The sequence below is a fragment of the Podarcis cretensis genome, assembly GCF_951804945.1.
Source record: "Podarcis cretensis genome assembly, chromosome: 1".
NCBI lineage: Eukaryota > Metazoa > Chordata > Lepidosauria > Squamata > Lacertidae > Podarcis > Podarcis cretensis.
The window spans coordinates 90,282,932-90,310,027 of record NC_137170.1 but is presented as its reverse complement, the minus strand read 5'-3'; the positions used below and the strand labels follow the sequence as shown (position 1 = coordinate 90,310,027).

The 27,096-nt window shown below is 42.0% G+C and overlaps 1 protein-coding gene across 1 annotated transcript in view; it reads left to right on the top strand.

Annotated features, from left to right (window-relative positions):
• XRCC5 (X-ray repair cross complementing 5) overlaps positions 1–27,096 on the top strand; it is a 38,989-nt gene that overhangs the window by 4,279 nt on the left and 7,614 nt on the right. The window contains exons 4-16 of the mRNA XM_079968834.1: positions 135–183; positions 924–1,046; positions 3,624–3,812; positions 5,289–5,403; positions 6,504–6,642; positions 7,448–7,560; positions 9,051–9,113; positions 10,093–10,230; positions 11,047–11,137; positions 11,932–12,065; positions 14,163–14,359; positions 16,325–16,418; positions 17,590–17,659. Coding sequence (XP_079824960.1) covers positions 135–183; positions 924–1,046; positions 3,624–3,812; positions 5,289–5,403; positions 6,504–6,642; positions 7,448–7,560; positions 9,051–9,113; positions 10,093–10,230; positions 11,047–11,137; positions 11,932–12,065; positions 14,163–14,359; positions 16,325–16,418; positions 17,590–17,659 — 1,515 coding nt within the window. The remainder of the gene's footprint in view (positions 1–134; positions 184–923; positions 1,047–3,623; positions 3,813–5,288; positions 5,404–6,503; positions 6,643–7,447; positions 7,561–9,050; positions 9,114–10,092; positions 10,231–11,046; positions 11,138–11,931; positions 12,066–14,162; positions 14,360–16,324; positions 16,419–17,589; positions 17,660–27,096) is intronic.

Sequence of the window (27,096 nt, the reverse complement as noted above, 5' to 3'; positions counted from 1 at the left end):
TTTGAACACTTCAGGTGCGTTAAATGTGAAATATTACTGTAATTAGGCTGCGCAGTAATGACTGTATCCTGGCCAGCATGTATCAAATTGTGGTTTTTTTTAAAGATTAAAGCGTCTTTTCTTAATGTGCTTAGTTCTTGATGCTCTTGTTGTTTGCATGGACTTGCTGCAAAAGGAAACAATGTAAGTATATCAGCCCACAACTGCCCTTAAGGATTCTAAAACACAGTTTTGAAAATGTATCTGACTCCATTTTAGTGTTGGGACATTATCTTACTATGGAAGGAGTGTTTTTGAGATAATAAATACTGAAGGATTCTGACTGATTACCACAAGAGAGCTCAAAATCTTCCGGGTTTCGGCAGCTGCGCATGCACAGAAGTGCCAAATTGCAACCCGTGCGTGTGCAGACGCGGCGCTGCGGGTTGCAGATGCTGCAGGTTTTGAACGTGCTTCCCACACGGATCACATTCACAACCCAAGCATCCACTGTATATTGGAAGAGCAGATGCTTCCCCCAATGAGTAATAAAGGGGAAGGAATAATTAAAATGGCAGTTCTATTTATTTATTTGTGTTAATCTAACAATTTTATATCCTGCCTTTCCTGAGAGTTCAAGGTGGATAGCAAGATTAATAAAGTTTAGCATTTCATTCGAATCTTATACTTTGGTTAAGGTTAATTATGGCTTGTTTAAACATGTCAGCTTACCTAGGCGTTACCTAGGTCCAATCACATCCGTCTAAAATATGGTATATTGTGATGGCCAAACACAGCAAATACATGACATGCTATGGATTCATATTAATCATATGTGGCCTTACTAGAAGTATAAATTGCTCTTTGTAAAGAAGCAGTCAAAATATTGCAGCTGTCAAAATACCTGTGCTTTTGAAACTCTTTTATTTTGCCTTCTCTTTTAGTGGGAAAAAATATGACAAACGACACATTGAAATTTTTACAGACCTCAGTAGTCCCTTCAGTGAGGATCAACTGGATGTTATCATTGCTAACATGAAGAATACTGGTATTTCGCTTCAGTTTTTGTGAGTGAGGAGAGAACTATGAAATATTATTTCAACTCTGTCCTGTTCTGAGAAAGGGAATGTCATTTCTCTAACTCTAGCCTCTAATATAGCACCTTTCTCAAAAAGGCACTAAAAATTTGTATAAGCAGGGCTGTGCATTTAAACAAAAAACTTAACAAGTCTGCATCCAGAATAGTTGAATTCTGCAAGCTGCATAAATTATGCAAATAAAGCATATTTGTATATTTTGCCCTTATTTGGGATATCTTATTCTGCAAATAGCACAAAAGCTCTGGGTTGTATACATTCCTTTGCTGATAGATGTCAACTGTTGGGGGGCCTCAGCTCAAGAGTGGGCAGAACCAGACCCCAAAGTGGGTGGAGTGAGACCCCCCCCCCAGGTATGCCAAGGTCCACAATCATAGGTGGACATACTCACTGCTCCTTAGCTGATGCATGCAGATCAGCTGAGGAGTGGTGGGAAAGGTAATTTTCATTCCCACAATTGCTCTTGACTAGGCAGAACCTCTCTTCAGTCTGAAGAGCAAGGTGGGCCATGGGGATTCATCCCCATTGCATCACCGGGCTGAGTCAGGACATTTAAATCTCTTCCCCCAGCCCAGCACTTGTATAGAATGACTGGTGACAGCTTTTCTTAGAATCATGGAATCATAGAGTTGGAAGGAACCGCAAGGCTCATCTAGTCCAACCCTCTACAATGCAGGAATCCTGCCTACAGCTGTCCCTGGGTGGGCTTGAATCACCAACCTTCTGGTTAACAGCCAGATGCACTGACCCCATTGTGCCACCTGAGTCTTCTTGTGATGTTGCTTATGCCATTATGGCTGGCAGGCCGTTTCAGAAGCTTTTATAGGCTGGATCTTGCCTGTGGTTCAGCAGTTCTAGATTCCTGGAGAATAACTGAAATTCTCACGGCCCTTAGTTCTAGACCCCTGGAGAATAGCTGAAATTCTCACGGCCCTTAGTTCTAGACCCCTGGAGAATAGCTGAAATTCTCACGGCCCTTAGACCCCTGGAGAATAGCTGAAATTCTCACGGCCCTTAATTCTACTCATCCATTGCTATATTTCGGAGCCTTTTTTCTGCTTCTGTGCAGGAATACCTATATTTTTAGCACAATTGTAGGGCTGCATGCAAGCAAGCAACTGCTCATTGGGAACTTCCTTTATGTGCCTGTGCCTGGCAATGAGGCCCATTGAACCCAGCGGGGCTTACTTCTGAGCAGATATGGTTAGGATTGCCCTGTTAATGTATTCAGAAAAAGACTATAGGTTGTGATTTGGCTCTTTCAGGAAGCAATACTAAGAAGAAATTATCTTAACTGTCATATGCCAGTGGCAATCATGATATTTAGACACCATTAATGCTGCAAAATAGACAAAGGTCTCTAAAATAGTATTCCGTTTCATCTCCCCCCCTCCGTCCCCGTTCTCCACCTTTGCTATGCTGGGATCAATTACATAAATAGGATTGTTCTGTCTGATCAGAAGTAAGCTCATTGATTACAGTGAAGCTTACTCCCAGGTTAATATATAGATTTTCATGCTCAATAGATGAGAAAGAAAACTGCTTTCACTCAGCTCACATCGCAAAATGCAAAAATTGGCAAGATGCCGTGGATGAAATCTGAAGGGCAGAAGTCCTAAAGGAAACAGGCATGCACAGACCATTGTGGTCATTCAGTGAATTAAGTGACTTGAAATGCATGGGGCAAGGAAACTTGGCTTTTCCAATGGGTGCTTCCATTCTTTAGGTCCTTTTATTGAAAGCTCAGAGCCAAACACGTCATGTGAACTGCATATCTTAGCTTTCGTCTTCCTTCCTTTTTCTTAATGGCCATACTAGGAAGGGGAGAATTCTGTCCCAAGACATACAGTGAGGAGGGGTTAACCTTTTCAAACCACATGACAGTCTTGGTGAAAAGTGCCCCCACTCCCCCAAAATATATTCCTTTCCCTTCTGCCACTTCTGGAAAGAAACTGCTATTTGCCCCAATGACCTGTTCCCTCTTGGGGTAATCAGCTGCTTGGGGAAGGGGGATTTCCATGTGTGGGGAAAGGGTTAAATCCCCATTTCCCATTGCCACTGCTCCAATTCTGATTTGACCTCCCTACACACTCCACTGCTGCAATTTTAAGGGAAAAAAATGATACATTTAACATTATGTATAATTTGACTGTTAGCTGTTGACATATAAATTACATCAAAAGATAATTTCATGCAGATGCATTATGCAAAATTCTTAATCCAATTTCTTTCCGCAGAGGAAAATACGTCAACTTTATTTATGAATACTCCAAGTTTGAGCTTTAAAAGATCCTATACAGAGCTTGTCATGTCACAAGTGACTAATAGCGTGGCAATAAATGAGCATCAGTGTGGGCTGGCTTGCTAAGGTTTCAGAATGACAATTGAACGTGCATCAGAATAAAGGGAGGATGCAAAGTGTCAATTCACATTTCTTTCATTTTCTTTCATTTCAGGAAAAAATAAAATAAAAGTCAGTGAATTGATTTGTAGTTGTTCTGGTGAATGAGGAATGTGAATGGAAATTGTCCTTTATTGTATTCTTAGCTTGCCATTTCCAGCGAATGACGAAGATGGAAGCGGGGATGCGGGGAATGGTTTGCATTCCAGTAGGGACCAAAACCCTTTTCCAAGGAAGGAGCTATCTGGGCAGCAGAAAGAAGGCCTTCAGATGGTGAGAAAGCTTATGTTTTCCTTAGCCAAAGAAGAAGGCCTGGAGGACATTTATACTTTCAGGTAACCTTGAATTGCTCCTCCTTCCATTATTAGAAACTTTGCTTGTATTTATTACCCTCCCAGTTTCATGCCCACAGATGTTTTGTTTGCATAAATTGGGCTTTTTCTCCTGACACCATAGAAGTATTTCCCTTTTCATTATGGTGGAACTTGGCTTCAGTGTAATGTTTTAGGTTCATAAGGCCAAGCTAGATGTTCAGCAGCAAACCTGGGCCTTAATAGCACTGGGAATAGCAGTGTACAGGAGAGCAGTGCTCATTATTTACTGATAACATTGGAGGTGCCTCTCTGCTTGCAGGCATCTGCACATTAAAATAAAGATAGCTTAAAATCTAAAATGTGTGTAAAAACCTTAAAGCAAAACCAGCAAGCAGCAGCACACAAAAATAGCAAGGGAAAAATAATCCTGAAAATGACAAGCTCTACTCATTGCTTTCCTCTCCAATATGTAATTACAACAAACATTACTATCCAAACCTATATCTGCATTGGATTTGACATTTTAAAAATATTTATTTTTGTTGATTTTTTTATTGTTGGGAAGTTTCATGGCAAGCAGTTCACAATGGGAATAAACACTAGCCTAATGATATAAAATAAGTGTTAAACCAGCAATCAGGAAAAAAAACCATAAGCTGTGAAAGTCTATTGTTCATTGCTGTGGCTCTTTAATCTGATCTACCCCACAGTCCAGTGACATTATTGGTTCTGTGAAGTGCTGACAAAGGCTTTTCTAAAGGAAAACGTCTTCTGGTAGTGCAGTACTTCTAAGGAGGTAGTCAGCTAGGCATGTTTTTCTTATTAACAAGTTCCATACTGTGGGTGCCATAACAGAGAGGGCTCTGCTATGCATCCTAACAGATTTTACCTGGGTGAAAAATAGCACACATTGCACTCCTTCTGCATCATGCCATCCATGTGCTTTTATCTGGCTGTGGCTCTCAGATATGTGTGTTTCATGGCTGGGATGGAAGCAACTAGTGAGCATTGAAATACCCGTCTCTGTTGCTGATATAACATTGCTGAGGTAGTAACACAATGACATGTTTTGTGATATTGGACTAGTGCTGTTGCCACGTTCCATCCTAACTATACTGGTACAACAAGTGAGCTTCAAGTGATTCAAGAATTCAGCAGAACTGTTAAAATGCCTGGAAAATAAATACCACAGTGTCATCAACCTTAATGTCACATGTAACTGGATTCATGCGCATTTCTGGATGTGGGAATAGTCTCTGTTGCAAATCACTCTGACTTGAGATGATGTAAGGTGAAATTGAAGATCTGTCTGTGATAAACATGTATGAGCTAGCACTATGATGTGAAGATGTGAAAAATCACAGATAATTTATCTAGAACCAAAACATTTTCAAGACCACAATTTTGTTAAAACTAACCTGTTCTTTTCCTGTGGGCAGTTAGTAAAATGTTTTACGGGATTCACCATATCACTTTCCCCTGTGTTTTGTCATTTAGAGAGAGTCTGGAGCGCCTTTCAGTGTTTAAGAAGGTTGAACGGAGACCTATGGCTTGGCCTTGCCAGCTCACAATTGGTTCTCAGTTGTCTATAAGGATTGTGGCCTACAAAGCAGTAAGTTACAATGGCCACTTTTGTATTTTTAGCACCAGATTAGCATAATTGAACACATGCCAACACTGGTGCCAGTAGAAGGGAGGAAACACAGCAGGGATTAATTAGTTGTAAATTCAGATTCAACCGCAGTAACTGATTAGTATAGCTGCCTATTAAATTATTAAATCTGACAGCATAGAGAGATAGAATATGGTCGTTTTTCATAAAGCTCACTGTCTGGTTTCTGAAACTCCTATTCCCTTGGAAAACACAAGCGATGGCAGTTGGAGAAACTGCATAGCAATGAATTCCTTCCATATTTCTCTTGGGGAACTTCTCACATTTTCAGGTAAAGTGTTCTTGTATATAGGACCACTGTAACTTTTTAGATCTGCATTTTGCCTCCTGCAGTCACTAGAAATTAGTGCATTGTAGACTGTCAATCCATGATTATGTGCACCTGAAATTTCAGGCATTTTTTCCAGTGTTTTCTAACTGTCAGTATTGGCATATCATTGATGATCAGTGAAATAAATTTCATGTGTTCAAGGATATTTTTACTAGTGTAGTGTAAGTTGGCTGCTGTCTTATGCCTGGGAAAGGAAAGGGGGCCTTTGAATTGTTGCAGTGGATATCTAATCCCCAAGGGAGCAATCCAAACCCAAGATTGCTGGGATGAGCAAATTAGGATCCAGTGGATCTCTAGCTTAGCCAGTGGATTCCCAGCACAGTTGGGCTATGCTGTTGTAAGTCATATGTCCTAGCTTAGCCGGGGATCTTATGCTGGCACAAACCCTGAAAAATGGGTGTTGCTGATGTTTGGTGGCGTATGCTGAATCCTAGCTCTGTTCAGCTCAGTCATACGACCTGGCAACCCAGTGGAACTCAATCTGGCAGAAAGGGTGGTGTCAGTCTCACTCGTATTTTAAAGGCTTGCATTCCTCTGCCAGGCTTAGGTCAACTCAGCTGTCAGTAGTCTTGCTCCTGAACGGAGTTCGGACTAGGGGTAATTTACTCCAGCTTAATTCAAGATGGCACAAGTCCTGTTGGCTTCCCATAGTTAGGATCGTTCTGCCTGTTAACATGAAATAACTTATCTTTTTAATTTCAATGTCAAGTTCACCGAGGAAAAAGTGAAAAAAACCTGGACGGTTGTAGATGCCAAGACACTAAAAAGAGAAGATGTGCAGAAAGAAACAGTTTACTGCTTGAATGACGATGATGAAACAGAAGTTCAGAAGGAGGATGTTATTCAAGGTATGACTTCTGCTTTGAGCACCAAGATTTTCCTGGGGAAGTATTTGCTTGCAAAAAAAGTTAAGTGCCATTTAGTGAATTGCATATAGTGAGCAAGCTCTGGGTTTGGTTTATCGGCAGAAGCATTGAGATGAAGGTAGAATAAGTGAAAGTAACATTGGTAACAGAGGAATTAAATTTTATACCCATTCCAGATAGGAGAGCACTGAAAATGGATTTGGGGGCATGCATGTTTTGCTAAATACACAAAAGAATTTCTAGGGTATCAAGAGATAACAAGCTTCATACAATTATCTGATACCACGTAGGGAGATCTATTTAGAGGAAGCACGTCCTCCTTAGCCACCCCCCCATCCCTTGAGATGCAATAGGACAGCCCTGCTCGCAGTTTAAAAGATGCTTGGTTGATGTGTATGTTGAGTATGGAGGATGTGTGACAACAGGAGTGACACACACACATGCACACTTTGAATGCACTCTTGAAGGAAAAACTTGAGGTAGGTGGGCTAACCTTCCTTCCATGTCTAGCTCCATCTCTGCTTCTGTCCATAGGCTGAAGGGAATCATGCAGCAGGCTTACCTTCCAGCTGTACCTGTGTTCGACTTTCAGGGGTTCCAGGCAGTGTCCCTATGTGGCCCTTGGCTGCTGGTGGTTTGTGAGGTGGGAGGGTCCTCTCCAGTTCCACCCCACACACTCATATTTTCCTGCAAGGCTCTCTCTCATCCTCTTCTGCTCTGCATTTAGGCTCCCATGTGAGAGTCACCCTCCTTTAATAACATAGGAACTGATTCTTTCACTCTGCAGGATTCCGCTATGGGAGCGATATAGTTCCTTTCTCTAAGGTAGACGAGGAACAGATGAAATACAAGACCGATGGGAAATGTTTTGCTGTCTTGGGGTTCACAAGATCATCTCAGGTATGGATGTAAACTTGGAGAAGTGCTTATTGTCCAACTGCTGTAGGGCTTTTCACATAACTTGAAAATTTATCCTAGGCAAAAGAGGTTGTACAAATGAGTTGCAAATGAGCTAGCTACTCATGGTGGCAAGGGCAGCGGCTATGAACATCAGCTCCTGGTTTCTAACACAGCCATCACAGCTCACTTTAAGTAGATGTTGGTGTGTGAGAGAGAGATCACTTCCCTTATTTCTCATGCATGAGTGTGGGTGGCGGGGAGAGAAGCATTCTTTTTATTTTGTCACAATCGGGGTTGTGTGTGTGCTGTGAAGATGAGAAACTGCATTGTGAAATTTCAGAATCCAGAGGACTTGCTGAATAAGAATACCAGTGGTCAAGGGATGGAGCTTCAGTGCCTCTGTGGCTTTTTGCTCCTCCCCATGACAAATAAAAAAGTGTTGTTTAAAAGGTGCAGAATGAATTGTGCAAAATAAGAAACCACGATGGCCTGTTTAATTTTCATAATTCGCTGAGGCTGTGGAATTCACCCTATCTTGTTGGAAAATTTGGGTGAATGAATTAAATTTGGCCTGCTTCTTTTTTCATTGCACACATAGTGCACTATTTTGCACATATTCAGAGGCTGCGGGCATACCTGATCTGGCCACGGAGGACAATCTGAACTGGTGACTTGAACATCACAAAATGATGACTACAACAGGAGGTATCAAATTTTGTATAGCCAGTAGAATTAAGGCTGTAGTCTTATGCATACTTGGAGCTACATCCCATTCACTAAGGCCTTATAAAGCAGGACCATGCCACGTCAGACATTTATGATCCTTGGAGCTCGTTTGTTAAGGGTGATGAAAGTTGTTAGGAGACCCTTCTTCCCCTCACAGAGCAACAGTTTCTGGAGCGGTTAAGCAAGCAATCCCTCTTTCCTGGGATTTGTAGCTCTGTGAGAGGAATAGGAATCTCCAAACAACTCTCAGCACCATTTTAGGAAAGATTTCTTTGAGGGAAGACTTTTAGTGTTTAAAGTGTGGTGCAGATAGGGCCTCGGTGTGCTTCAGAATGGAGAACAAGATGAGACAAAATTTATCTTACAAGCTAGCCTTCTTCCCACAAAGTAGAGGTCCCTAACACTGAGAAGTAACTTGGAAGATTTTGGAAACTGGGCACAATGTATTGCATTTCCCGCCCATCTGTAGTGGAAGGCATTATGGGAGCAACAGGGGTGAAGAAAGAAGGCCGACAGATGAACTTGTGTAACTGAGAGTATGAGGTGGGGAGCAGAGTGATGAGTGTGCTTGAAGGTAGCTCAAAGTGATACCTAGTGCAGAAGCTTGAGCAACTATTCTTAAAAGTCTCCTGGAATATAACAGCAACAGTATATTTGGTTGTGGAATTGAATTTGCATGTCTTTTAGACAGTTCAAAATAAGAGTTCAAAATAGCATTTGGACCAGGTGAAAGCTAGCTAACTTTTGGAAACATTCATTCATAGGTCCAGAGACATCGTTACATGGGATATCAGGTTCTGAAAGTCTTCCCAGCAAAGGATGATGAGGTGAGCTTTACCAACCTGCTGATTGGAGTTTTGCTGTATCTTTATATCTCTGACTGGCTGTCCTTGAATCAAAAGCTGCATTTTTCTATTTATTTATTTTTAATGTGAAACATGTTGAAAGCTGGCGTATTGCAAAAACAGACAAGTTATTTTCCTTAAGCGTTACTGTTTTAAGAAAACAAACACAAACATCTGCAAGGAGAATGGAGCTAGAATGTCACAAGAACTAGCACTGGGAGATCATGTCTTGGATGTTCCTTTTGGGCTTTGATCTTCTTGATACAGATGAGATCTTACAATGATATCTTAGCAGTAGGTATCATGGTGCAGTTGCAATCTAGTTGTTTCCCCCCCTTTCCCCCCCTTCCACTCATTCTAGCATGACTGTGCAACATAGCTAGATTGTAGAAGCATTGAGGAAATGGAATCAGAGTCTCAGCTCATCCTCTTCTTTGCCACAAAAAATTGAAGGGTAACAGAGTTTTTGTCCAAGGACCAAACTAGGATGTTATAGCACCTGCAGGGCAGTTTTGAGGCCCTAGAAATAGAAAATGTACAGCTCTTCTAGAGCCACTTTCTCCAAGCTCCTTCAGTAGTATCGGGGAGGTTACTGGCTTACTTATATTGTACCCCTTTTGAACGTAGAGCCTGTCCTCATCAGATTTTAAAATGGAATCTCTTCCAGCTTTAATAGAAAGAGAAATAGGAACTTAAGAGAAGTGATATCACACGAGGGTTTGTTTTTAAATCTGCAACTTTAAATATAGACACATTTAATTTTGACACAGTGGTGCAGTATATATGAGGGTGCCCTACTTCAGTATGTCTCTTGATGTTGTGCACTGTCACTGCTTTTGAAGAGGTAAAAAAGGTGAGGTTTCAGTCAGACTGCTGAAACCTACCTCTTTGATTTTTCATGACTGCTGCGGTCCCAGGCTTTCATCATACTTGTGTATAATTGCATCTCTCTTTTTGACAGGCTGCAGCCGTGGCTCTTTCTGCCCTCATTCATGCTTTGGATGAGTTGGATATGGTGGCCATAGTGCGTTATGTCTACGACAGAAGATCGCACCCACAAGTTGGAGTAGCCTTTCCGTTAATTAAGAATGAATACGAGGTATTCCCCCCACCATGGTTATTAACCCCTATTCAGTCCTGTCTTCTCAGCAGGGGTGGGTAGCATAAATCCCACCAAGTTAAGAATACAGTATTGTCATAGGAACTTTCTAGACATCACTATAGCACAGTAGTTTGGTGCTTGCACCTATAACCTGGTGCGGGGTGGTTTTTAAAATCCGTATGTAGCTGTTGGGTATTTTTTTGATAAAAGAAAATTCTACATTGCATACATATTTTTTTTTAAAAGTCTGCAGACGGCTATGCCATTTCTGGCAAGTAACTTTTTAGTGAATGCGCATATGGAATGCAGTGCTTAATAAGCATTGCTTTGGTTAAGCAGTCACTAAAGTGGGGGCGGACACTATCTTTCATTTTCTTTTGACTGGCAAAAATAAGCACAAGAAGAAATGGAATTGTTTGAGGTGGTGTGAGCCAGCGGAGGTATGTGGATAAAGGATGCCCAGTGAAGCTCTGTAAATGGGAAGTGCAGAACTTCTTGGTTTGGGCCGTGGTTTGGAATCTTAAAAGAAGCAAGCTTGGCAGACCACTATAAGAAACCGACCAGATTCCCAAATTTGGAAACTGCTCTGTCATAGGAACTATAGCAGGTAGAAAATGATAAGGACACGTCAAGCCATTCTCCAAGAAATGTTCAGGGCAGCTTTGTTGAATTTTATTTTATTAATTTCATAAACATTTCTATTGAATGTGTGCTAGTCTAGAATGTGTTTTGTGCTATGTGTTAGATACTATGATAACTCAACTGAAATGAAAATGTTTCCCCCCCTTTGACATTTCCCCTCTCGTCTTATAGTGTTTGGCCTATGTACAGCTACCGTATATGGAAGATCTGAGGCAATACATGTTTTCCTCCTTAAAAAATAATAAAAAGTTTACACCAACAGGTGAGCTTTGAACTTTGGCATCATTAACAGAGCAATCCTACATATACCTACTCAGAAATAAGCCTCTTTAAGTTTAGTGCTTCTTATTCCCAGGTGCATGTCTGTACGGTTGCGGTGTAAATGCAGGACATTTCATGATGTCAGGCTAAGTTTTCTCCATCCTATACTTGTGCACCTGTTTATTCCTTCCTCTGTGTAGAACTTTACTTTTGTCCCTGTTGAAATTCATTTTGTTAGTTTTGGCACAGTTCTCCAATCTGTTAAGGTCATATTGAATCCTGATTTCATCTTCTGAGATATTAGCCGTTCTACCCATTGAAGTACCTGGTACTGCCCAATTAGGCTCAAATGGCCTCTGGATTTGGCCTGCCAGGCCATTTTGGGCAAACCACACCCAGTTGTCAGTCGCTTAACATCATACACCCTTGTCTCCAATCTGTGAGGTGTTTAGAAGTCAGTGGGAGAAAATGGAAGGGACTGCATCTGCAGACATATTTCATGTGGGCACTTGAAAGGCAAGTGAGGATACAGATGTTGGGGTTACTAGTAGTGAAATTGTGGAGGAAAGTTCCTACCTCGGCTGTGTTCCTGATCACAACTGCTTACATTTTCCCTCAGAAGTGAAATGGCTTCCATTGATTTCAGTGGGAGAAAGTAAATGCAGCCTAGTGTTATGAGCAATTTTCTCATTTGAGACTGTGAGGGCAGGGGGTAGTGGGGAAAGTGAACATGGCTACAGTGTCTTTATCTCCTGGATGTATTGAATATTCCTTTGTCTATATCTGATGGCACAGAGGATCAGTTGTGTGCAGTTGACTCTCTGATTGATTCCATGAGTTTGGTTTATGAAGATGAGAGTGAAGGGACCAGCCAGGATATATTTAAAACCAGCAAATTCCCCAACCCTCAATTTCAAAGATTGTATCAGGTAAGAGGATGACCATATCACTGTTACCTTAAAACATCCCCTATTTTTTCCCATATTTTCCTTCTCTGTTTTAAGCTGTAGCAAAAACAACTTTGTTGCAAATGTAATGTGATCAAGTTAGGCCCGTGCCTGTGAGAACAGCTACCTCGCCCCTTGCCGTTGGTTATCACAGTGAACATTTCTGTATCCTTACTTGCCTTGTAGGAAATAGAGCAAGATGCTTTCAGTCAGTTCCACTAGGGTCTTTAGGGTGCTTACAAATTATGTAGACTGGGGACAGTGTGCTGTGTTCAAGTGGTTTTGTGCTATTGCAAAGCAACTGATGTAGCAACCTGCTTAAATTATGTAGCATTTTCCCCACAAATGCTTCTTCCACCTGGTTCAGAGCAGAATAACCTATACATGGCCCCTCATCATTTATTTACTGGAGTCTCACAGGAAAATGTGTGGGCAGCATAAAATAATTCAGTGTTTCACTGCTGAAAGTGTTGGACTATATCTGAGAAACTCATACAGAGAAGCTGGGTATTTTGACAGGCATGCCTGAGTTAAAGAAGCTTTAACATCCAGCTCTGGGTGGCTTAAATTGATAAAATAGGAAATTCAGGTTTAATTCTATCATAGCAATATTTACACATCCTAAAGTTCTGCCAAGTATATGGATCTCTGTATGCTTTTTTAAAAAATAGCATGTAGCACACAGGAGGGCTTCAGTGTTTGCTTGCTTGCTTTTATTTTGAATATTTTTAGGCAGCCTTTCTGTTGCTGAATAAAAATGAATTAGTTAAAAAAAATCAGTATATTTTGATCTAAAATTGGGGAAATTATAAGGGAAATAAGGAACTATCAGTGGGAAAACTGATGTAAATTGGCATTTTTCTTGCTGATTTTAAATCAGTTTCATGTAAATCCAACAAATCTGCTTCAGGACAGGGTCTTTCAAGGTGGCTTACAGCCAACAGAAAGCCATAACATTCAGTAATAAACTATTCTATTAAAAGCCAAATTTCATTATCCTTACATCAGTGAGCATTATGTATGCTCGTGCTATATGAACACTTTCACCTCAGATTATTACTTGTAATCTCATATGATCCCAGAATGCCATCTTTCACTGAATGTCACTGAAAGAAAGCCTCCCACAACATAGACCTGCCTATTCACTAAAACCTTGAGAACAAGTCCACAACAAGTTAGTTGTGCTGGGGGCTGCAGAAGTTCATCTTGTGGCAAATTGGAACAGGGCCTTCTCTGCAGTGATACCCGTTTTGTGGGATGATAGTCCCTTTGAAATATAGACTGTAATTGTGCTTCCATTGGTTGTTAAAAAAACATCTATTTGGCCTCTGCTGCCAGTTCTAACAGTTCCTGACTATAGTATTTGTGGTGGAATATGTTTTTATTGAAATGTTTTTATCTTTATTGTAAATTGCCTTGTTTTTGTTATTATTTCAGTATTTATCAAAATGGATTTAAATCCATAAAATTTCATGCCATGGAATATTTGAACTTTGCTCCACAACAAATCCCATGTTACATGAAAGGCATATTTCATATTAGAAACCAAAGTGAACCCCATGTTTGTTGCTGTTGTTGTTGTTGTTTAGTTGTGTCCAACTCTTTGTGACCCCATGGGCCAGAGCACGCCAGGCACTCCTGTCTTCCACTGCCTCCCGCAGCTTGGTCAAACTCATGCTGGTAGCTTCGAGAACACTGTCCAACCATCTTGTCCTCTGTCGTCCCCATCTCCTTGTGCCCTCAATCTTTCCCAACATCAGGGTCTTTTCCAGGGAGTCTTCTCTTCTCATGAGGTGGCCAAAGTATTGGAGCCTCAGCTTCCAAAACTGTCCTTCCAGTGAGCACTCAGGGCTGATTTCCTTCAGAATGGAGAGGTTTGATCTTCTTGCAGTCCATGGGACTCTCAAGAGTCTCCCCCAGCACCATAATTCAAAAGCATCAATTCTTTGGTGATCAGCCTTCTTTATGGTCCAGCTCTCATATACTGTTTTATATGTATGTATATTTGTGTGTGTGTGTGAGAGAGAGAAACAGACAGACAAACAGAGAATCGCTTGTCCTCTTTTGCTTTCCCATCAGTGCCTACAGCATAAGGCTTTCCATCCTGATGCACCTTTGCCTCCTATTGAAAAACACCTCTCAGACATGTTGGGGACACCACAAGAAGTGACTGAGAAATGCCAGGCTCCCCTTGAGAAATTAAAAGCGCTTTTTCCCTTGAAGGAAGCAGATAAAATTAAAGAGCAGAAAACAGCTCAGCATATCTTCAAAGATAAGTAAGTTATCATAGGCCTGGTGCAAATTGTTTGTTAGCTAATTCAGTTTCGTCTAGCCACATCCTTACACCTGCAATCTCAGGTTGTGTTGGCCAGGAGGGATTTCATTACCTCTGTGTATAAAGAGATGCAGGTATTTTGGTTGGATGTAGACCTAGTTTCTGTCTTTTGTGCCCTCATAACCTCAAGGACAAAGATGCCTCTTTGCAAACATGGGGGAGGCATGTGTTGCTGTTCCCACCCATGTCTTAATGGTTTTCTCCAGCGTAGCTCAGAGAATGCCACCTTCTCTGTGGCTTTTATGACAGCTGAGGTAGACCAAAAGCATGCTCTGCTCTTGAGTAGACTATCTCTGCTTTTAATTTTAGCTATCAAGGACCCATAGAAGAGGGCTTTCAGTCATAGCTGTCAACGTTTCCCTTTTTTAAAGGGAAATTCCCTTATTCCGAATAGGATTCCTCGCAAGAAAAGGGAAAAGTTGACAGCTATTCTTTCAGTATCCATTCCGCTATTGTGGAACTTTATTTCTCCAGAGAATGCCAAATGTGTGAGAATGTAGGAGCCAGTGTGGCGTAATGGTTAGTGCTTGACGTGGAGACCAGGGTTCGAATCCTCGCTCAGGCATGAAGCTCACTGGGTGACCCTGAGCCAGACACCATCTTTTAGTCTAACCTACCTCACAGGGTTGTTGTGAGGATGAAATGGGGAGGAAGAGAACCATGTACACCACCTTGAGCTCCTTGGAAGAAAATGGTGGTATAGAAATGTCATAAAATAAATAAAAATACCAATATTTCAGCAATGTTGGTTGAACTGCCCTTAGATGTGTGTCAAGGGTGAACTGTTTTAACCGTGCCAAGTTTTACTCTGTTTTTTCATAAGGATGCTATTTTAACCAGGGTTTCCCATTCTAAGTTGTGGGGGTGGGGCATGCCACAAATTTAAATAAGGATACATTGGAAAGAATAAAACAAATCTTGTTGGCCCTAGCCTGCTAAATTAGGTGTCTGGATGGAGAATCTGTACGTGCCAGATAGACAGTGTAGTTTCTTTTCACACGAAAAGGGGAAAAGACACTGCCATTAGAAGTAACTCTACCATTCATCTCACGTGCATCTTCCTTCTTGATACCATAAACCAAAAAATAGTGGGTTCAGACCACAGATAAGCAACCCCCAAGCTGCTGCAGTAACATGTGAGTCAGGTCACAATCTCAATTCCTGTTGGAGTCTTCATACTTCTTGCCGTACGCTAAATGTGGGTCTGATTTAGATGAGTTTAAAACTACTTGTTAAAAATTAGATATTTGGCTTTTGAAAGCAATTTTGATTGTAGTCTAAGGCTATCCAGTGTGACAGAGAGGTCTTGCATATTTTAATTGGGGTTTGTCATGTAAGTACTGACAGCTGCAAGTTGATCTAGCCTTTATGCGTGTTGATCAAGGAGATGGGTTTGATGACATACAGGTCTTCAGTGTACACAGATACTTAATAGTTACCCATTTCACGACATGAACTAGAAAATTACATTGGAAGGGTAAATAGATTTCCTTCTTAAACATTAAATTTCCATTAACTTTCATGCCAGTTTAATCAAGAAAAATAAATCTGATGTGAATGCATAATATCCTGTAAGTGTTAACACAGATAGATAAAAACCCAAGTTGCCATATTGGCAAAGTATAGGGATAATACCTTTCCCCCCACAGGGACCTAGGAAAAGCAATAGCCTTCTCCTGTTGGCTACCCCATTATTCTGGGGTCAAATTTGATTCCTTATTTTCCGATTCCCTTTTGACTGAAACAGGTGTAATTTGTTAGGAGCCCGAAATACAGCTACATAACTAGAAGTGTTGCTCTTGAAACTATCTTCACAGTATATATGCGTTTAAGATATAAATTGCCCTGTTAGTTTATTCCTGAAATAGTTTCTTCGGATTGATAGCCTTGTCTTGTCTGCTTCCAGTAATGAAGATGGGCCCAATGCTAAAAAGGCAAAAACAGAAGATGATGAAGGTGACTTTAGAATTGCAAACCTTGCTGAAGGCAATGTCACCATGGTAAGTACTTTTGGCAGATGCTAATAGGTTAGATTGGCTGTCATTCTAAGCATGTCACTCCCTGACATGGGGTTATTTCCAGTGTCCACATAGGCCAATTTCTCCCCACATAATTATCCAATGTGGTGATGAATAGGGAAGTGGGGAAGTGTGCTTGCCTTCATTTGGGAGAAACACACAGGCTCCTTGAAATGTCCCTTTTACTGCCCAAGAATGCCATACTGGCAACAATAGTTCTGAGACACAATTTAGATGAGTGAGTTATGTTTCAAGATCAATTCACATTTTATATGTCACTGTTTTGCCCCCTTCACATACCAATGGTCTACTGGTGGAGCAGTGCAGCTTGTGAACTAAGAATTTTCAGATTGCAGAAGCTGCTGCTTAGATAATCACGATGACGCCAACATGAACTGAGATACAGAAGTTGCATGGGTTGAAAGCCGTGTATATTAACTAGGCCTCGCATATATCTTGATCATAACCACATTTGTTTGGCAGCAGTATGACCATGGAATCTTATGGCCAAGTAAGGGTGCTTAAGATTGTATCCTCTGAATGTAGTCTTTCTCTCGTTCTCTCTCTCTCCCCAGTTGTACCTTGAAAGTCGAATGGAATCCGTTCTGGATGTCCGTTCGACTTCCAAAACGTTTGGACACCAAAGCACGGCTTCTGATTGGCTGCAGGAAGCTCCTGCAGCCAATCGGAAGCCGCGGAAGCCCCGTCAGATGTTTGGGTTCCAAAGAACACTTGCAAACCGGAACAGTCACTTCCGGGTTTGTGGCATTTGGGATCTATAATGTTTGAGTACCAAGGCATTCGGGATCCAAGTTACGACTGTATATATTCAGAAAATGTTGCATAAGTTGTTGACTTGAAGAAAGAAATATTGTAGGAGTGGAATGGCAAGCAGAGGGACTGGCCAAACTCCCTGCTGTTCTCCTTTTCTTATGACAAAGTTAATTGCAATCAAACTTCATTCACAGTGGGTGGGTGTTCCGTGCGAATCTGCTTTTGTTCTTGATACCTGTTAAGGCATTGTTGAGGACATGCTGTTTCTGAATGGATACGTACCAATGAAATCAAGTTACAGGAACATTGGGTGTTCCCCTTTAATAAGTGAGACCAGAACATAGGCTGAAGATGTAACCTTTGCTGGATTATTTTTTAGGTTGGAAGTGTTAATCCTGCAGAAAACTTCAAAGTGCTGGTGAGGCAGAAAAATGTTGACTTCAAGGATGGTAAGTGGATAGGTGTTTGTTTTCTAATTTCTTTTGACAATCCCAGGGATTCTGAGCTCAAAAACCACCAACCCATTCTTTCTTAATCAGCCAAATTCTATGTACAGTGGTACCTCGGGATGCGAACAGGATCCGTTCCGGAGCTCCGTTCGCATCCTGAATAGAATGTAAGACGCGTGTGCGCGGGTCGCGTTTTGCCACTTCCGTGCATGTCCGTGACGTCATTTTGAGCATCTGCGCATGCACAAGCGGAGAGTATCCTCTATACTTATGTAATTTTTTTGTAGGTAGGAGGAATATTGGTATATATGGAGTAGGACTGAATAGGTGTGGCATTTTCATTTATTGTTTATATTACTGGAATTTGACTTTGATTGCTCAGGTTTATTTGTGTACAGTTGTAATAGTTTCCTCTTAGTCACCATTTGTAATGTTTGCCTTCTCACCTGATCTTCACCAGTACAGCTGCTGCCTTAATTATGTCAAATGGCAGCAATAATACTGTGAATTTTCTAAGGACACAATCCAAACTCCTGTTTGAGAGGATTGATGGGGCCAGTGCCTCATCCTGGCTGCTTGCCGTGGAAGATATGTGTGTGTGCAAGGTATGTGTGTGTGCGGGAGACACAATCAGACATGATTTTGACCCAGTCATAGTGACATCTACAGGCTGGCACAGTGATTGGGCATGATGTGATCGTGTGACAGAAGTGAGAATGGCTTAAGATCCAGGCACCACACAACACTCTCTGGCAGACAGTGGGAGAGCTGGATGCATGAGTGTAGCCGGGGGGGGGGGGGCAGGGAGGGGCAGCTGCCCCCCAGTCAATAAAAATAAATAAAAAGACAGCAAACTGAGGTTCTGCTCTCTCCAACAAAAGGCCGGTCCCTCCCTAACAAAAATTCTGGCTATGCCCATGGCTGGATGGAGGTATATCTTCACCTAATCCAAAGCTCCACCACCCCAGATATAAGAGGGAGAGGAGGGATTGGTCTGAAAATGGTGAACTTAGCAAAATGTTGTTGACTTAGACCACATGTACTTTAAAAATCATAGCTAATAAAATAAATAGTGCATTAGGAACATTAGTTCTGTAAGACTGGAGTGTCTTTAGCATGCATTTATTAAAATCAGCTCAGTAGATGGAAAACTGTCGGTTCACTAGCTGTTTCTGAAGTATCTAATGTCTTTGCTTGAATGGCTTGGACACTTAGTGCCAATTTACCTTCCGCTTGTGGAATGCTTTATAATTACAGGGTAGATTGTGTGGGATATGGTCTACATACTCATTAAGGAAAAGAGATTGGTGACATTCTTAAGTGTTCCCATTCAGCATATGAGTGTGTTAATTTAAAAGTAGAAAACCCAAGAAATAGCTTTGGATGTAACAAAAATACATTATTTTAACTTCCCAAGTATTTTTTTTATTTTTTTATTTTTTGGTGAAACTGTTTATTCTAACTTCATCTTATTTATGTCAGGGATGGAGATGGCAAGATCCAAAACTCCCCCTGCCATAGGCAACTTTTGAGAGGTGGGTGGGGCCACCCACCTGTCAATCATCTGCTATCACTTAGAATGTGCTCCTGATTCTTCCCTTCCGGATGTAATTTGGCGCATCTTGAATTATAGTGCCTTTTTCTGCCACTACGGTGTGATTCTTCCTTTTCAGTTTGGCCCTATGGGTGTACCTGTCCCACACCTGACAGGTTCAGGGCAACTGCGAGACCTTGTAGGCCTACTTCGTCCTTTGCCTGTTCAAAGCATGAAAGTACAAAAGAGAGATAGATGCTGCCAGAAAACCCGAACTCAGTTTCTTTTAAAGTGTGCACATACACACAGTCCTGTACATAATTATAATAAAGGTTTTGTGTAGTAAAGGGGAGGAGTCTGCTCATGCACAGAATCTCAGCTTTCTGAGGGAGGGGGAAAATCCTTGAGGGAAATAGCGCTGAGCTCGACAAATTAATACCTCAAACCTTGTAATTATGAGTTGGTGCTGCTGCTGTTAAGTAGTAACAGGTCACAATTTGATGCATTTTAGCAAATTGAGTGAAACTAGGTTGGCCAGGTGCGCCTTTAATAGTTTCCTCTTCTATACAGGTATAAAGGTGTATCTGGTTACTCTGGGTGAGAGTGAGTTGGCAGAACTTTTTGCTTGCATTATTTCAGAGTGTAGATGGAAAATGGCATTTTTTAATTTACCCCATCTTTGAAAAGAAAGGAAAGGAAAGAAAACCCCCTCCCTGCATGTTGAAACCTTGCCCAAAGGATTGAGCTTAGCCCTCTCCCTAATTTATTAATACAGAGGTACCTCCGGTTACGAACTTAATTCGTTCCGGAGGTCGGCTCTTAAGCCGAAACTGTTCTTAACATGAGGCGCGCTTTCGCTAATGGGGCCTCCTGCTGCCGCTGCGCCACCGCTGCACGACTTCCGCTCGCTTCCTGGGGCAAAGGTCGCAACAAGGGGCATCTACTTCTGGGTTAGCAGAGCTCTTTACCTGAAGCATTCGTAAGCAGGACGGTACATAACATGAGGTTCCACTGTAGAAGGATTTTGTATTTTTTAACTATGAAGTTTGGAAACTTAATGGAACCCCCCCCATGACAGCTGAGGTACTCAGGATGCTAAGTTATACACTAAATAGCAGGTTCTGCATTTCCATGATCTGCTTATGGATGTGTGTGAAATGCATCAAACCTTGTCTGTAAGTTTACTCTTTTTTTTTTTTTAACAAACGCGCTGGCTTTTGAAAGTGGGGGGTTGGGGGTTGGGGTAGGAGGCTCTGCCTTGAAACAGCAAATCTCCTACTTAATAGTTATTCAGGCCAGAGGATGTCCTTCTCTCCCAAGTCTTTTTCTCAAGCCGAAGACCCGTCAACTGTTCTGCATCAGTTTCTTTTTTCTTCCTATGGGTGAGTGATTTGTCAGTGATGACAAATCTGATTTGAAAAATTTGGCAGTACATGCATTTGAGGTCAGAGATCCTTTTGGCCAACAAGTTCCATTTCCTTGAACAGAGGACTCTTTTGACAAAGGATGCAATGACCCTGCGGACTCTCAACATCCAGAGTGTGTGTGCTGGTTGCAGAGTCGGTGTCAACTTTTTTTTTTTTTTTTTAATACCGGCATTGACCACTTCTGTTGTTTCAGCAAAGTCCCGGGAAGCCCAAAGCATATATAGACCCAAAATATTTGATATTCATTTGATGCCTTAGCATACTTTGATAATCTATTACCTGAAATACAGTGGTACCTCAGGTTACATACACTTCAGGTTACAGACTCCACTAACCCAGAAATAGTACCTCGGGTTAAGAACTTTGCTTCAGGATGAGAACAGAAATCGTGCTCTGGCAACACGGCGGCAGCAGGAGGCCCCATTAGCTAAAGTGGTGCTTCAGGTTAAGAACAGTTTCAGGTTAAGTACGGACCTCCGGAATGAATTAAGTACTTAACCCGAGGTACCACTGTACTCTTATTTCCTTTACGCCTTTGGCCTTGGACTGTGTGTGTGTGTGATGGAGAGAATGGAAAAAGAGGGTAGGGTTTCTAGCCAGATTATATAATCATTTCTTTAGTAATAAAAATATTTATATACTGCTGTATCATAAAAATAAAGTGCTTAACAACAAGCACATGGGTCAAAAAAAGCCAAATAGAAAATTAAAATCAAAGAACATCAACTAACTACTATGGAATGAAGTTTTCTTAATTGCCTGTGTACGCCTGCTGGTGTAGAAAAGTCTTCAGCAGGCATTGAAATGTTAAAACAGAAGGCACCTGCTGAATCTGTATGGACAGAGCATTCCACAGGACTGGGCGGATGGCACTAATGACTCAGTTTCTTATTTTATTCCTCCTTTCCTACAGTCATAGGAACATAGGAAGCTGCCTTATACCAGATCAGAATATTGGCCCATTTTGCTTGGTATTCTCTACACTGACAGGCAATGGCTCTCCAGGTTTTCAGACCTGGAGATCTTGAGAATCAAACCTGCGGCTCTCCGCATGCAGAGCAGATGGTTTGCCACAGATTTACATCCCTTTTCTTGAGTCATATGAGATCATGGGGATTTGTATGTGTGTATGTTGTATTAGATTCAGATGTGCTAGTCTGCCTTACATTTCTTTTTTATCTCTAGTAATAATAATAATAATAATAATAATTTTTTATTTATACCCCGCCCTCCCCAGCCAGAACTGGGCTCAGGGTGACTAACACCAATAAAATTGCAATAAAATGTAAAAGAAAAAACAGTTAATTAAAATATGGGTTAAAATACAATTTAAAATGCAGCCTCATTTTAGTAGTAGCCCATAAATTAAAAACCATAAGGGGAGGGAAACATAAGGGTCAGACTGAGTCCAAACCAAAGGCCAGGTGGAACAGCTCTGTCTTGCAGGCCCTGTGGAAAGATGTCAAATCCCGCAGGGCCCTGGTCTCTTGTGACAGAGCATTCCACCAAGTTCGGGGCCAGTACTGAAAAGGCCCTGGCTCTAGTTGAGACCAGTCTAACCACCTTGCGGCTCGGGACCTTCAAAGTGTTGTTATTTGTGGACCTTAAGGTCTTCCGCAGGGCATACCAGGAGAAGCGGTCCCGTAGGTATGTGGGTCCTAGGCCGCATAGGGCTTTAAAGGTCAAAACCAGCACCTTAAACCTGACCCTGTACTCCACTGGGAGCCAGTGCAGCTGGTAAAGCACTGGATGAATGTGGTCCCACGGCAGGGACCCCGTAAGGAGCCTCACCGCGGCTTTCTGCACCCGCTGGAGTTTCTGGGTCAGCTTTAAGGGCAGCCCCGTGTAGAGCAAGTTACAATAATCAAGCCAGGAGGTGACCGCCGCATGGATCACTGTGGCCAGATCAGGGCAAGAAAGGTAAGGGACCAACTGCTTGATAAGGTGGAGATGGAAAAATGCCACCTTTGCTGTGGCTGCAACCTGTGCCTCCATGGAAAGGGAGGCGTCGAAGGTTACACCCAAGCTCTTGACAGAAGGCACTGGCACTAATTGAGCCACAGCAAGAGATGGAAGTTGGCCCCCCCAACCCCATGTCATCCCGACCCAGCCAGAAAATCTCTGTCTTCGAAGGATTTCACTTCAACCGGCTCCCACGCAGCCATCCAGCCACAGCTTCCAAGCATCTGGTCAGTGTGTCCGGGGCCGAGTCAGTGCGGCTGTCCATCAACAGATAAAGCTGGGTGTCATCAGCATACTGATGACAACCCAGCCCCAAACTTCGGACAATCTGGGCAAGGGGGCGCATAAAGATATTGAAAAGCATCGGGGAAAGGATTGCGCCCTGTGGGACTCCACATACTAAGGAGTGCCGCCGCTACAACTCCTTCCCTAGCGCCACCCTCTGTCCCCGACCTGAGATAAAGGAGCGCAGCCATTGTTGGACTGTGCCCTGAATCCCCACGTCGGCAAGGCGGTGGTCCAAAAGTTCGTGATTGACCATATCAAAGGCTGTTGACAAATCTAAAAGAATCAGCAGTCTCGACCCACATCGATCCAGCCGTCTACGGAGATCCTCTGTTAGGGCGACAAAACCAGGGCAAAAGCTGGACTGAAATGGACCCAGAGCCGAGTACTGAATTCTACTGCTTCATGGAACGATTCGAGCAGATTTTTAGACCCCGGGGAGCTATTACCAAAAAGTGCTATCACTAAGCAGAAATGGGCTCAGGTCTGTGTTCAGAAATCTGCTAGTGTCACAGGAGAGAAACCAGGTTGTTATTTTAATGGAGGGAAAAGGTCAACGTGCTAGGATAAACTTGAGAATTATTTGAAGCTCCTTTCTCACAATGAAGACTTCTATTACACTTTCTTGGTGCCTGGGGTTTTAATTTAACACATCAATGAAGAAGCAGTGCTCCAGAACTAAGAGGTGGGGGGAACAGCAGGGCTTAATTTTTATTGTTGCAATTTGTAAGAAATTAGAATATTTTATGAGAAACTCATTAGCCATGAGAGGGGAGGGTGGGAGGAGTGAATTCACTTGTGGAGCTGGAATTGTAAAGTTTTCATTGATTTGTACATTTATTCCAGTTTCTTGCTGGAGCCAGACTGTCATTACTACTACTATAGTTAGTGCCAGCTATGTGCCTTGATACTACTACTACAAGATAATAATAACAAAACTGGGTTGTGAGATGCTGCAAAAGGATCTCTCCCTATACTAGGTGAAGGGGCATTAAAATGGTAAATGCAGTTCAGTATAAGCAAATGTAAAGTGATGAACAGTAGGGCAAAAACCACCCAATTTTACATATAATCCAACATGCCACTCACTCGGATGGCTTTAATAGCAGATGAGGCAAATTCACAGAGGATAAGACTGCTAGTGATCATGGCTAATCGTGATCAGTGGCTGCTAGTTGTAATGGCTATATATTGCCTCTGATTCCTGTTACTGGGGAGACATCTGCCTGGCCACTGTGAGAATAGGATGCTGGACTAGATGGGTCTTTGGACTGATCCATCTGGGTTCTTTTTAAGTTCTGAAGCTTGTCGATAAATGATAATGGTTCCTGAATGAGGATCCAGTTTACACTTAGGTGAGCTATGTTTTAACCTGATGAAGGCAATTTAAAAACTGTGTCCCAAGGAACTATAGAGCTACTTAGTGGCTTCTCAGTATCTCTGTAGCACTAGCATTGGTGGACAGGCTTGCACATGCTAAAACCCCTTTTTGTTTTATAAGCTCCAATTTTGGGAATAATAATTATCGTTTGTCAACAGATTTCTGTCCCCAACCCTCCCCACAGACGACTTCTCACTAGGAGCACAATGCTAATGGTGTGGTGAGCTCTTTCAGACTTGAAAGAAACACTGGTCACTTCAGCTCAACTAGGAGGCTCTTTGTAGATCCTGCTGTCTCTCAGACTGTGCCGGCACTGGATTCTATCCAATGTGCAGAAACCTTCTTCTGCTTATGGATAGGTTTCCCTACATTGGGGTCCAATTATGTATGCCCATATATCCACACAAGGACACATTTTATTAACACACATTCTTTCTAATATTATGATCATTTTTGTCAGCTAATGGGCCTTGAAAGCATGTTTTCAGTTTCATTTACATTCCAGGACGCAGCAACGCTTTGAGTTACCTTGTGTCCTTGGAGATTAATAAGTTGTAATGATTCCTTCAGTGATTATGTTTCTTCTTATCCCATTAATGGAAGTTGTTATTAAAACAATGACTCAGTTTAAAATGTATTGGTGAGTTACTGCTTTGAGTTGTAGATTGCATAGGCTGACTTAGGCTTGTTATATTCCTTACAGATAGAAATTTAACATGTGCTAAAACATCTCCAGATACAAAATGTGTGTGGGGTGTGGGGGTGTTAAGTTCTGCTGCTTAAATGTCATCTGCTCACATCACAAGTAACATTAGCTGATTGACAGGTGAGTGGGTTGGGGGGTTTTTTGGTGGGGGAGGTGAAGCCTGGTGAGCCAAGATTGGCCCATAGATTGGAGGTTCTTCATCCCTGATTTAAGGCCTTGAAAAAAGTTTTGTCTATCACTTCCATAATAACATGAGAAGAGCACTGCTTGATCACATCAAAGACCCATCTTGTCTAGCATCCTATTTTTTGGAAGCAAGTACTTAGTGAGCAATTTTCCACTGCATGAAAAAGGAGCATCCATGCTGTTTGACAGGCCAAGTATTCATATTTTGGACCAGTGCTATTTTTCTAGAAAAAGAGGTGCCAGAACTCACTGTGAACGCCTCCCTTGTTCTCTTATAATGGCAATGGCACCCACCTTAGAGGTGCCAGAACTGAGTTCCGGTGAGTTCCAGCTGAAAAAAGCCCTGCTACATGATAATAAATTTATCAAGATCAAGGCACACATTTTGTCCTTTGTTCTTCAGCATATGGGACATGGGCTTTCTCTCAGTCTCTTTCAGAGAGCCTCACATATTCAGTTTTTAAGAGATTATTAGTGTGACCTTTAAAATGTTTGCATTGCATCCAAATGGCATTTTCAATTATGCCCCCCCCCCGGGTATCTAATGAAACTGAGAATTTTAAAAATCAGGTTTAAGAAAACTATTCTTCAACCACCTCACAACACTCCTATTTCATCTTATTTATACTGTAGTTTCTGTTTTGGCTATACAAGTGTAAAGTGCAACAGGGCAAAATATACTTAACTGGTATTTCATATGAGCATCATTTTTATTTCTGATAAATGTCCATGTAAAATGTGATAAAGTTCTCAGTAACTATTGGTCAGGACTTAATGAGCCATATCACCTTTTGATCCGAGCCTTTACTGTCTATGTGAAGAGGAAATATTTCTGGAATTTCCTTTCATGACCAGAAACAAAATTCACATTTATGGAACAAGGCTTTCCCATGTCTCACCCACAATAGTTTGATATGGAATATTGTGCCTAGGTCAGCAGATGGAGATGGGAATTGGTGGAAAACACACATACACACACACACACACACCCAAACACACACCCTTCTTCAAAGGAGCAGAGAAACAACTTAAGCGCCAAGCTGTTGTCTTGAATGCAGGGGTGCCAACTTGAATAAAATATTGTGGGGGCCTAGGTAAGCCCCACCCCTCATAATCAATCACATGACACAGTGCGCACACACCATTTGAATGGTAATGCCCATCAAGTTGGTTTTACAACACCAGTTAATAGATGGACTCAAATCTTTATCCTGTTTCCAACTATAGCTACTGGGTTTGCCTATTCTGCTTTGCACATCTGGATTTTATTCTATGGGCTCCTATTTAACAACAGTTCCTATATTGTGAACTTCCAAAATCAGATTGGGCAAGATCCCGAGCTTCCCTACCCTCTCTCCCTATGGGTATTTTTGACAGGCAGCGTAGCCATGATGTCAGGTGGCCCAAGAATCCTTGCATTGGGCAGCGATTCTAGTAGGGCTTGCTGTAAGCACTGATCAGTGATTGGCATGTAAACGAAAAGACAACAAATTCAAAAAATGCAGACTTTCTGATGCAAAGGAAGAATTGGGAACACTCTGAAGAGCATGCTCCCAATTCTTCTTGGTTTTTGTTGTGGCTTGAAGTTTCCTGCACCTGTCATCTATTATGGCATCAGGCTTGTGCTAGCTAGCAGGCATGTGATTTTCCCCAAGCAGCCCAGCAGCCCAATCTCAAAGGCCAAATTAGGCCCAGGGGCCAGAGGTTGCCGACCCCTGACTTAAATCAAATAAATTATTGCCACCCACTGAAGCCCCTGCCTCCCATGTCAAAGTTCCAACCTTAGTTTTAATGCATATGTAGTTTGCACAAGATACACATTGTGGAGCCAGTGTGGTGTAGTGGTTAAGAGCGGTGGACTCTTAATCTGGTGAACCGGGTTCGATTCCCCGCTCCTCCACATGCAGCTGCTGGGTGACCTTGGGCCAGTCACACTTCTCTGAAGTCTCTCAGCCT